This window comes from Camelus bactrianus, chromosome 16 (genome assembly GCF_048773025.1).
Source record: "Camelus bactrianus isolate YW-2024 breed Bactrian camel chromosome 16, ASM4877302v1, whole genome shotgun sequence".
NCBI lineage: Eukaryota > Metazoa > Chordata > Mammalia > Artiodactyla > Camelidae > Camelus > Camelus bactrianus.
This window is the reverse complement of record NC_133554.1, coordinates 44106153-44117174: the sequence shown is the minus strand read 5'-3', so window position 1 is coordinate 44117174 and position 11022 is coordinate 44106153. Positions and strand designations below refer to the sequence as shown.

The following is an 11022-nucleotide window of genomic DNA, read 5'->3' as shown; positions in this document are numbered from 1 at the left end:
TGGGAAAAAAGAATTAGGACTCAGAGCTTCTGAACTCAAATTCTGGGCTCTTTTCCTGAGCTTTAGCTTCTTCCTCTGTAAATAAGTAACCCACTCATGACTAAAGTCACACATTGCAGGTTCTAAGCCCCTCCCTTCTCACAACCTTGATCCTGAAAAGTTGTGGCCACCTTCTTAGGAATGAAGTAATCTTACTTTTTGCCCCTGCCTTCAATCTGGTTTGTGGGTCTAGGCCCCAGAGGGTGCCTGGAAGGGAGGGTATTTGGACCTTTGGTTTCCCCTCTACCCCTATCCCCAGGCCTTCTGCTGACTCTGGAGGGCCAACTCCCTCTTCATCTCCTCCTCGATTTTGGCAGGCGGGCTGACATCAGTGGGTGTTCACAGGAAAAGGGAACTCTGAGCGCAGCTCCAGGCACCCCCCTTCCCCCACGGCCCACGACAGCCCCAACCCCCTGCCTTAGATACTGCGGCGTTGAGAGGCCCTCTGAGCTCCCAGCCCCCTCTCTCATTTCACTGTCCTCCCCACCACACGCCCCCATCTCCTCGCGGAGAAAGGGAAGTAGGGACTAGAGACTGGGTAGCAGATTTTGGGAGACCTTAGGCGAGTCGTAGGCGCCACGCGGCTGAGCCCAGGAAATGGATCCCAGTTCTGGGGTTACGAGGGGAGCTGTCCAGCCCCGCAGGGTGAGCTAAAAGAAAGGGTGGGCCAACGCCGACCAGGCGGAGGGAGCGGCGGGCGCCAGGGCCGGGTGGGGCAGCGACTCCCCTTCCAGCCTGCCGGCCCCGGGCGTCGCCCCCGCCCCCCACGTGGCCGCAGCCGTCCCAGCCCCTGCGAGGAAGCGGCGCGGCTTCCTGCGGCTAGGGACGGGGATATAGGCGCCCCCGCCCCGGCCCGGCTCTGCGCCGCCGCCGCTCCTCGCCTGCTCGCCGCGCGATGGCCTCGCTCCGGGCGGAGCGCGCCCCCGGAGGCCCGCGGCTCCCCGCGACCCGCGCCGGGCGACCCGCAGCGCTCCGCCTCCTCCTGCTGCTGGGCGGTGAGCGCAGCGCCCCGGGGCCCGGGCGGGAGGAGCGGGAGGAGCGGGAGGAGCGGGAGGCCCTGGAGGGGAGGGGGGCTGGACGGCCGAGGCCTGAACGGGCCCCATGATGCGGGTGCGGACAGCGCTGTCTTTCAGACGGTCCCGGGCCCCACCTCGGTGAGGGCGCAGCGCGAGCTGCTTCCCGCTTGGGAAAGCTGGGTTGCCGGGGCCCCGCGGAGAGGTCTCGGGAGTTCTGGGGCTGGCGAGGAGGGAGGGGGTTTGGATGTGAGTGGGAAGAAATTGGTATCAGCCCCTCTCTTGAGACAACCCCTGGGGGCCTGGATTACTCCTCTTTCTCTTCTGACAGTAGCCGTGAATTCCAAAGGTCTCAGCCCCCAACCCGCACACCCCCTCTTCCTGGCTACACTGCCCAGATCCGCTTCATCCCACCTCCCTCTCCCTTTTCTGCCCACAGCCGTCCTGAAACCCCAGGAGTCCCTAGCTCAGCCTTTTCCCACCCAAGACGACTTAAAGTCAGAAGGTAAGTGCCCAGCGGAGGTGGGAGTCTGACCCAGGGCAAGGAGGAGGGAGTTCAGTGAGGAGGGTCCCTTTCCCACAAGCCAGGCCCAAACCCAGTTGGCGCCCCTAAACTCCCCTCTGTTCTCTCTTGGAGTTCCTTGTGGTCTTTCTACCTTTCATCCCACAAAGCCACTACCTGGCTCTGAGCTGGCCCACCTCACAGGTGGGTTAGAACATCCCAGAAAAAGTGTATGTGGAAGTCCTTGTGAGGCTGAGAAGTGCTGTGCATATGGAAAGCACTAAACGTTTCCTGGGCTGGGACTCTCTCCTCATCCAGGAGTGTCTTGCTTAGAAAACTTTCTGAGGCTTTCCTGGCAGTTCCCACATTTGAAGACAGGGACAGTGGTTCCTCAGTGGAAGTACCTGGACCAGAGGGCTTGGAGGGAGGGGCAGGGGAGTGGTCAATGTGGAGCATCTCTGCCCACAGGAAAAACGGTGGAGGAGAACTATGAGACAAAAGCCCAACTTTGCTGGCTCTGTTATAAGGATCAGATGGATTCTATCGAAAAGGATTGGTGTGACTGGGCCCTGATTAGCAGGTAGGGGCAGTGCTGGAGGGCTGCTTGGGCCGGGCTGGGGTGGGGTGGGGTGGGACTTGCTCCTTGTGGGCCTGGAGTGAGTATGGGGCACTCCTCTCTCTGGGCCCAACCCCTCCCTCACTCTAGTCCTCTCCTGCCCCCAGGCCTTATAGCGCCCTTCAAGAGTGCTTGGAACAGGAAGCAGAGGAGTTCGGCCTGGGCTTCCCCAATCCCTGGGCAGAACGGATCATCTTTGAGACTCACCAGATCCACTTTGCCAACTGCTCCCTGGTGCAGCCTACCTTCTCAGACCCCCCAGAGGATGTGCTCCTGGCCATGATCATAACCCCCATCTGCCTCATCCCCTTCCTCGTCACCCTTGTGGTGTGGAGGAGTAAAGACAGTGAAGCCCAGGCCTAGGGTGGTGTGAGCTCTTCTGCAGCCATCTCATACCTTTCCTCTGCCTCCACCAGCTCTCTCCTCCCCTCCCTACTTCCTTCTCTCAGCCCTACCGCGGATCTCTAGATTGGTGGAAATGGAAGCTGGGTGGGGTCACGGCACACATTCTGTAATCTTCAAAATAAAGTTTGTTTGTTTTTTTTTAATACACTGTTTCCCTCCCCCTCCCAGTGGGGCCTGAGTCCTTCCCAGAGTCTCTGCCATTCCCACAGGCCCTCATCTCTGGGCAGCAGAGCTGGAAGAATCTGGATAGGCCCATTGTTTTACTTGCCCTCCATGACTCCCTCCCCCACCTGAAGGCCACACCCCTACACTCTTTCCTCCCAAGGTGGGGGCCTTTCCTGCCCCTATCCAAACCCAGCTCCAGGAAATGTGCAGGAAGAGACTCCCTTCCGGTCTGGACAGCAGCTGGGGAGTTGAGGGGGGAGGGACAAGGCAAGACTCTGCTGTGACTCCTGCAAGAAGCTGGGGGGGACACCCAGGAGCCCTGCATTTTCCCTTTCTTCAAGCCTCAGTTTATTCACAGGGCCTGGGACTAGGAACCCTGATCTGACCAACAGGAGTCCATCCCCAAGGACCACAGGATTAAGGGCAAAAGCAGTGGTGCTTCCACTACTAGACTCACCACAGGACTCCCCCTCCAGGTCCTGGGCCCTCATCCTACATTGTCCTGGACCCTGGGTGGGTGTGGCCTACACTCTGGCCACACACTGCCCCCTGGTGTCCACTAAAGCCAACAATCAGAAGATGGACATGACCTGAAGAAGCTCAAAACTGAGGCTATTGGACCTTGTGGTTAGAGACCAGTGATCCCCATAGCAACCACTAGTTCTTCACTGGACCCTTCTATTAGCTTCCTGAGCCATACTCATACTCCCTTAAGACACTTTTTCTCTTTCTAGGGACATACCTAGTGGCACACCATTTCTGTACACGGACACACTGTGTATATGTTCCCTGGACAGTGAGGCCCAATTCTCAACAGGGAAGCTTCACCTCCAGTTCTCCCTGGGACAAACCTGCTAGGCCATCAAGAAAAATCTAGAAAATAACTTTGTTCTTCATAAAGACACCTGTGGCACCTGGCACCTCTTTAGGAACCTCCTTCCTTCCTGTTTGAAATATCTACTTCCCTGAATACATGCATATCCATTTCCTGGGACATTACTGTCTGTTCCACAGATATTTATCTATATGCTTCCTGGAACATATCTACTCATTCTCTGAGACATACTTCTTTCCTCAGGACACATCTGTCTCTCTGGAGACAAAACTCTTCCCTAGGACATTTTGAGTTTTCAGCAGAGAGAAATCTTTGCTCTATTTCTATGAATGCATCCATTGTGTGGAAGGATATATTTATCCTCTTCTTGGCCCATATTTGCCTTCATATATTTCACTAATATACATCAAAGGCATGCTGATGTAAGACACTGTGTATAGCATATTGTATTGGGAAGATAAGTGAGATAGGGCTTGGTTTCTGCCCTCAGTGGCTTTCATCTGGCAGGGGAGCTGACATGTGCACAAATAAACAAAAACCATGGAGTGTATGATGAGAGTCATGCAAGGGATACAAACCAAATGTTACCTGACTGCAAAGGAAAGAGAGGTGATGTCTAGCTGAGGTGTGATCACAAGAGGTGAGACCACAGGGGTATGATTGTGGAGTTGGCACCTGACTAGGCCTTAGATGGAGTATATTCCTCTAGGAGAGAGAGTAGGAAGGGAGCTGAATTAGGAAATTATTGCAATAGTCCATGCTTGAGAAAACGAGCGAATGGACCAAAGGAGTGGTGAGTGGGGAAATATAAAATAATTAAAAAGTAGGAAAGGTGTTTAAAAACAGGGGGGGGTGGGGAGTTTATAGGATTTGGATATGAAAGTGAAGGATTGGAGAGGTTAGGGCTGACGCCAGCTTTGAACCCGGGTTATGAGCACAATGGTGGAGGTAATAGTTTTCAAAAGGCCATTTTAGCTGGCTTGGAGAAAAGGATATATAATATGAGATAACAACAGAACAAGCTGATATGTACTGCTTAGAGTTAGAAATGGGAGTGGTGGTGGTGGCAGAAAAAGGTTGGAGGTAGAAATATAGGCTTAGGAGTTCCCTGCACAGAAATGCCATGTGAAGCCATAAGAGCAATGAGCATTCTCAGGGAGAAAGTATATTGAAGAAGAATGAGGTTTTTAGGGAACACCCACATTTAAACAATGAGGGAAAAAAGACACAGGGAAAGATCAGAGAGACAGTAGTAGGATGAGGATAAAACAGTGCAAAGGAAGCAAAGGAGATGGTGCTCTTTGAATGGCTCATTCATTTGTTCAACAAATATTTGTTGGGCCTTTCTGTGGATCAGGAACTGTACGCAATGAAGGATGGACTTTAGTGGGGGAGATGTTAGAAATCAGACAGGAAATTGAGACGGTGGTAGAGTCAAGGAAACTGCATATTTTCAGGTAGGGATTACCCCAGCATGTTTGTAGACTAGGGGAGAGGAGCCAGGGGAAAGGGAAAGAGGGAAACTGATACACAGAGACGTCCTGGAGGAAGTTGGAAAGGAGAGGCAAGAAGATATTCCAAGATGGTTGGTTTTGTAAAGGGAGAGTGATACTTCTTCCTTTGAGTCCAAAAGGAAGGAGTAAAAATGAAGAGGATTTTTTTTTCTTTTTGTTTTCTTTCTTTCTTTCTTTCTTTTCTTTTTTTTTTTTTAAGAGGAATTTTTGAGAGATGAATCGAGTGTGGTGACAGACAGGAAAGATTAAGAGGTTCACATGCATGGCCTCAATCTCATAAAAATAGGAAGGGCATTCTGCAGAGATGGGGGGATGGGGACAGATGGAACGGCTTGATGAGTGTGGAAAATTTGGAGAGTTACCTTGAGGGATGTGACAAGAAGTAAAAGACAAAACATCATTGAGCTGCACTGAGAGTCCAGCAGTGAGGTTAGCCAGGGAATCTGGGACTCAGTGAGCAGACCCTGGTGATTTTTTTGTTGTTGCTGCTTCTGCTGCTGTTATTGCAGTAATACTCCCCAGTCACGGAGTGAAAAGGAGAGAGGGTAGACAGGTGGGCAGGGATCAACAACTCTGGTTTGGGAACTGACCAGCAGGTATCTAGGCAAGGGGACAAAACTGAGTAATCTAGGCTACGTAAGGAGTCAGATAAGACCAAAAGGGGTTCAGGGACTTGAGACTAGAAAGGTGAGGACATGGGAGAGGTGAGAGAGATGGCTGTGGTCAAAGGTGGCAGCTCTTGATTCATGGAAGCAGAGCCGTTTCCAGCGATAAAAGCTACAAATGTGCTCCCACGGGTGCTGCAGGAGACTGAAGAATGATGGAGTCAAAGGACACAGGAATTGAGGAGACTGGGTAATAGCGAGGCGTTTAAGTTAAATGACACAAATGTTAATATTAAAAGAAGCCTAGCATAGTGGAAAAAAGCTTGGCTGGGCTCTGGAGACCTGGGTTCCACTTGCAGTTAAGGGTGCCCGCTTTCGGGAAGTCACTGCCCTTCTCTGGGGTGGAATCAGAAGACTTCTCAGGCCCCTTTCTGCTCTAGATGGTAAGGACTTCCAGGATAAAGGCAAGGGAAGGGCTGACGAAGACGATCCCTTTTGTTGGGCCGCTCCTCTCCCCAGAGGCGCCCGGAACCTTTCTGCTGTGCTTTCTGCCCGGACGTGCCCGAGCGGAGACCGGAAGTCCTTTGCCGGCGGGTTCCGGGTTTCCTGGGTTACTACGATGGCGATGAGTTTCGAGTGGCCGTGGCAGTATCGCTTCCCGCCCTTCTTTACGTGAGGCTCAGACCGTGAGAAGCCCCGCTGGGACTCCCTCTCCTCCCCCGGGCCCCGGGCTCAGCCCTGATACTTCAAGTGGGGAGGGGGAGAACGGATCTGGTCGCCGCCACTCGAAGTCCCTCACTTCTCCCCAAAACGCGCCCCCGGCAATAGCTGCCGCTCGCCCTTTCACGTCCTCTAATTCTTCCCCACACCCGCTTAACCCGGCAGGTTGCAGCCGAACGTGGACACTCGGCAGAAGCAGCTGGCCGCCTGGTGCTCGCTGGTCCTGTCCTTCTGCCGCCTGCACAAACAGTCCAGCATGACGGTGATGGAAGCTCAAGAGAGTCCTCTCTTCAACAACGTGAAGCTACAACGTATCCTCCCTCAGGCATCTCCGCACTTTCCCGTATGCCCATACTTCACCACCACTCCTTCACCCACAGAAGGCAGGCTCCCACCCAAACGACCTGGGAAAGAGCCAGTCTGAGAGGCTGACATCCATTTTACCCCCAACCCCAACCTAAATGCAGCACCAAACCCTCTTGTCCTTGGCAGTGATGAGTACCCAGGTGTCATTCAGGCCTTAGAATATCTGTCCTGAAGCCAAGTCTTAGGTTTTTCAACCTGAACTTTTTTGAGTTTTTAAATCTTCTGTCCTCTGTATGAGACTCAAACTCCGGCATTACCTTTAGTAATTTTCTCCATCTACTCTCCTCGTCTCAGGAAGTAAGGGTCATTTGCTTTTGCTGCCTGATTCATCCCTAAAATATCTGGAGAATGGCTGAAGGAAGGAGGGTGAGAAACGATAGTACCTTTCATTCTCTAACGCTCTTCTTTCTTAATTGGTGTAGTTTCTCTTTACCTTTCTCCCCCTAATATGCAGGAAATGCCAGTTTATACCCAGTTGGGGAATTGCACATCTTTGTGCATGTGAGGGAGAAGAGTAGTTCTGGGCATGAGACTGGCTCTTAGAAGTTTTATCCCACCCAGTTCATTCTATTAATGCCATTCCCTTAACTTTAAACCAGGGAAGCTCCCTGTGGAATCAATCCAGGTTGTATTAGAGGAACTGAGGAAGAAAGGTGGGTTCAGTTCCCCAGCTTCCTTATTTTCCCTCCTAGTTGTGTTTTCCTGAGGGTAGATTAGCACAGGTCTTTTCTTTTAAGAACTTTTTTTCTCCCCTGGCTTGGGGTCCAGAGTGCTATATAGAGTAGCCCAATTCCCTGGGTCCTTTTCCCCTCAATGGTATACAGAATTGAATTCTCTCCATCTGTACCCCAGGACCTGAAGAGAAGGAAAATGGGTGCCTTGTAGATAGTAATAGTAAAACAATTCTTGAATTTCTTTTTCTGAAAGCTGAATCTCTTCCATTCTGTTCCACTTTGTTTTTTGCTTCTTTGTCTCTTCATAGAGCATGATGCTTTCATAAGTATCCATTTTGCAGGGAACCTCGAGTGGTTGGATAAGAACAAGTCTAGCTTCCTGATCATGTGGAGGAGGCCAGAAGAATGGGGGAAACTCATCTATCAGTGGGTGAGACTATTCTGACCCAGAGACGCAAAGGAGAATGAATCTGTGCTCAGCAGATACCTGGTGTTTTCAGATCTGTGCTGAGCAAAGTGGAAGAGGGTGGAAAGAGGAAGTGTAGGTCTTCCAGGAAAGCCTTTTTCAGTGACTCAGTTTCCCTGGGAAGAACTGCAAAGAACTTCCCTTCCTTTGCCTGTAGGAGGCCAGAGGCTACATGAGGCCATATTTGGAGAATGCAGTACTGGGAACCATGAATACTATTGTTGGCTGGAGCTTTTGGCCACAGAAGATAAATGGGGAAAGGAAGGGAAAAACAAAAACAAAAACCTGGAGCCCCACTCCCACCACATCCTTATGGGGCTGTCCACAATATGAAAGACTTTCTGAACCAGTGTGGGTGTGGGGACAGACTCTTTTCCCCCTAATTCCTGGTCACCACCAGCCCTAAACATTCCCGAGGGAGAGAGGAGGGGAAGAAGCATCAACAACCCAAATATAACAAACACATACCACCCATTCTTGAACAGGAAAACAACCAGAATGAGAGGTCACTCCTCAGACACGTGAAGGCCTGTGGTTTAGTGGTTCTGAATGTGTGTGTGTACATGTATAAATATAGCACCTGTAGGGTTTGTGGTTTTTAGGCCACTCCTCTGCCCTGGTTTGGGAATACTTTGGGGGGTATTCCTGGGTCAGAGAGGTGGAGCTTACCATCTCCCAGGAAATTCCTGGTTCTTATTCAGTCCCTGTTTTCTGTGTCTATAGGTTTCCAGGAGTGGACAGAACAATTCGGTGTTTACCCTGTATGAACTGACCAATGGGGAAGACACAGAGGATGAGGGTAATGCTTTTCCCTTTCCTCCCAGTTTTGTCATCTGAATTCCCTCTAATCTTTGTTTAGTTGACATTCAGACTTCCCACTTTTCTGCCTCTGAATTCCAAATACTAAGTAATGCAAGTGTTCTTAATCTATGTCCAAGATTTTCATAAACTACCTGAATTCACATACAGAAAACCCACAAATTTTGTTTGTGGCAGTGTATGTGCATTTTTCTAGGAATAGAGTCCATATTATAAGATTTCAAAGGGCATCTGTGACCCATGAAAAGGTAAGAATTATTGATGTAGATGCCAAATGAGGAACCGGGGCAGGAGATTAAGCCTGAAATCTCATTCCTTGTTGACTCAGGCTTTCTTTCACCCTTTATTCTTATAGAGAGCTCAAGATTTGTGGGTGTCAGCTGAAGGGATTGGGCCAACACCCCCATCCCCACCCCCATCCCTTTAGAATACTTTGGTTTCTCTCCAGGCAAGGATTTGTATACTGTTTGATTTTTACATAGTGTAAATACTCTCTTAGCTCTTTCATCTCTGACTTCATATTCTGATCCCCAGGATCACCAAAAGTACCAATCTGAGCTGGGGAAAAAGGGCACCTCCCCTTCTGCCAGACCTGGCTGCCCCAACAGAGTTTATAGCTCTTGGCTTTTCCCCCCTTTCCTGCAGGCCTCTGCTTGCTACTCCCACCATCATGCCATGACTTCAGTGCTGCAGCCTTGCCCAGCCCACCACTCAGGCCAGGCAAAGCTGGAGGCTTCCTCAGAGAGCTGGAGGCTCCCTGACTCAAGAGCTGGGCCCACGCAGGGGGTGAGGTGTGCAAGCCTGTTAGGACTTGCCTCCTGCCTCTTACATCTCCCTGCCGAATCTTGCCGTATCTCCAGCTACTCAGCTGGCCCTTGGCTCCCAGCCTTATTCCTTTTGACTAAGAGGGGGCAGATATCTATGCTAGACCTTAATGTCTCCTGGCTAGAGGTATGGCTGTACCTCTTCATTTTAAGACAGGTCCTCCCGATGGGTAGAGATGCAGTTAGGGTCAGCTTCCAGGCTTCACCTCCCTAGGCTTGATTGTTGGGGCCCCTTCTCTGTGACCCACACCAGACACTAATGGGGGTGGGGTGGGGCAGGCAGTAGTGTGGGAGCAGGTGTGGGTTGAGTCTGACAGAACAACTAGAAAGGGGGAAATAAGCATGAGCTCTCATTTCATGCTGACTCAGGCTTTCTTCCACCGCCTCCCCCCCCTTAAGGAATACTGAGGAAGGAGGAAGGGTGGGTGGCAGCTACAGCAGCTACAGTCTCAGCTTCCAGCTAGACTGCTTTCCTCAGAGGCCTTGACCCCCAAGTTGCTGTGTGTCCCTGACTATCCATCTTTCCCTGTCTAGAGTTCCATGGCCTGGATGAGGCAACCCTACTGCGGGCTCTGCAGGCCCTACAGCAGGAGCACAAGGCCGAGATCATCACCGTCAGCGATGGCCGTGGTGTCAAGTTCTTCTAGCAGAGACCTGTCTCCCTTTACATCTCACCTCCCACCCTTCCAGGGCTTTCAAAAGGAGACAGATGAATTGTCCCCACAGACTGGATCTGTGACTCCACCAGACTCAAAAGGGCTCCAGTCCAGGGATGGGTTTCCCACTTACCCCATGTGTCTGGCCTGGGATGGGGTGAGGCTGAGGTGCCAGGGAGAAAAGATGTGCTTCTCCTTGCCCCACCTCCTCTCCTGTCCTAGATTGTCCCTGAGTCAGGGTCTGCAAATCTTAACACTTCACATGTGTTCACACATGTAAGTACATAGACACATGCACCTGCACAAGCTTCTGTCTCTTCTGCCTCCCACCCCCTTAGCTGCTGTTGCCTCCCTTCTCAGGCTGGTGCTGGATCCTTCCTAGGGGATGAGTGAAGCCCTGGCTGCAGGCAGCCCTCCAGGCAATATAAAGATAGGAGGCCCAGGAAGGAGCCTTGCAGTGAGAGGCGGGGCCAGACACTGATTTATGATATTAAAAAGCTCAACCCCACTGCCTTTTTCTGAAATTACTACTGGAATGGGCATAGGGAGGGTTGAAAGTGTTAACCCCTGAGTGAATCCTGGCCTAGGAGAGGGGAGAGAAGGCCTATGGCCTTTGAGAAGGTCCTCCCAGGCTGTAATGCTCCAGTGAGCCTGTGGTTTTACATCTGCTGGGTGGGCTGTGTGGGGGAGTGCTGATGGAACACAGCTTGGGGACAGATTGCTTTCTGTCTTTGAAATGGAGTAACTTAATGGTTCCCCTTCCCTCACCATCTCCCCATAGAAGTCCTGAACTATTATGAGGC

The 11022-nt window shown here is 51.4% G+C and overlaps 2 protein-coding genes across 2 annotated transcripts; both read left to right on the top strand.

Moving 5' to 3' along the window:
* The first annotated feature begins 805 nt into the window (after positions 1–805).
* RAMP2 (receptor activity modifying protein 2) lies at positions 806–2718 on the top strand. The gene is made up of 4 exons (XM_074343363.1): positions 806–1034; positions 1492–1557; positions 2023–2134; positions 2278–2718. Exons 1-4 carry the CDS (start codon positions 935–937, stop codon positions 2531–2533), a joined length of 534 nt encoding a protein of 177 aa, XP_074199464.1. The 5' UTR covers positions 806–934; the 3' UTR covers positions 2534–2718.
* Positions 2719–6208: 3490 nt separating this feature from the next.
* Positions 6209–10727, top strand: VPS25 (vacuolar protein sorting 25 homolog). Its single transcript, XM_010968970.3, has 6 exons — positions 6209–6366; positions 6580–6725; positions 7380–7433; positions 7796–7884; positions 8644–8719; positions 10098–10727. Exons 1-6 carry the CDS (start codon positions 6314–6316, stop codon positions 10208–10210), a joined length of 531 nt encoding a protein of 176 aa, XP_010967272.1. The 5' UTR covers positions 6209–6313; the 3' UTR covers positions 10211–10727.
* Positions 10728–11022: the final 295 nt, after the last annotated feature.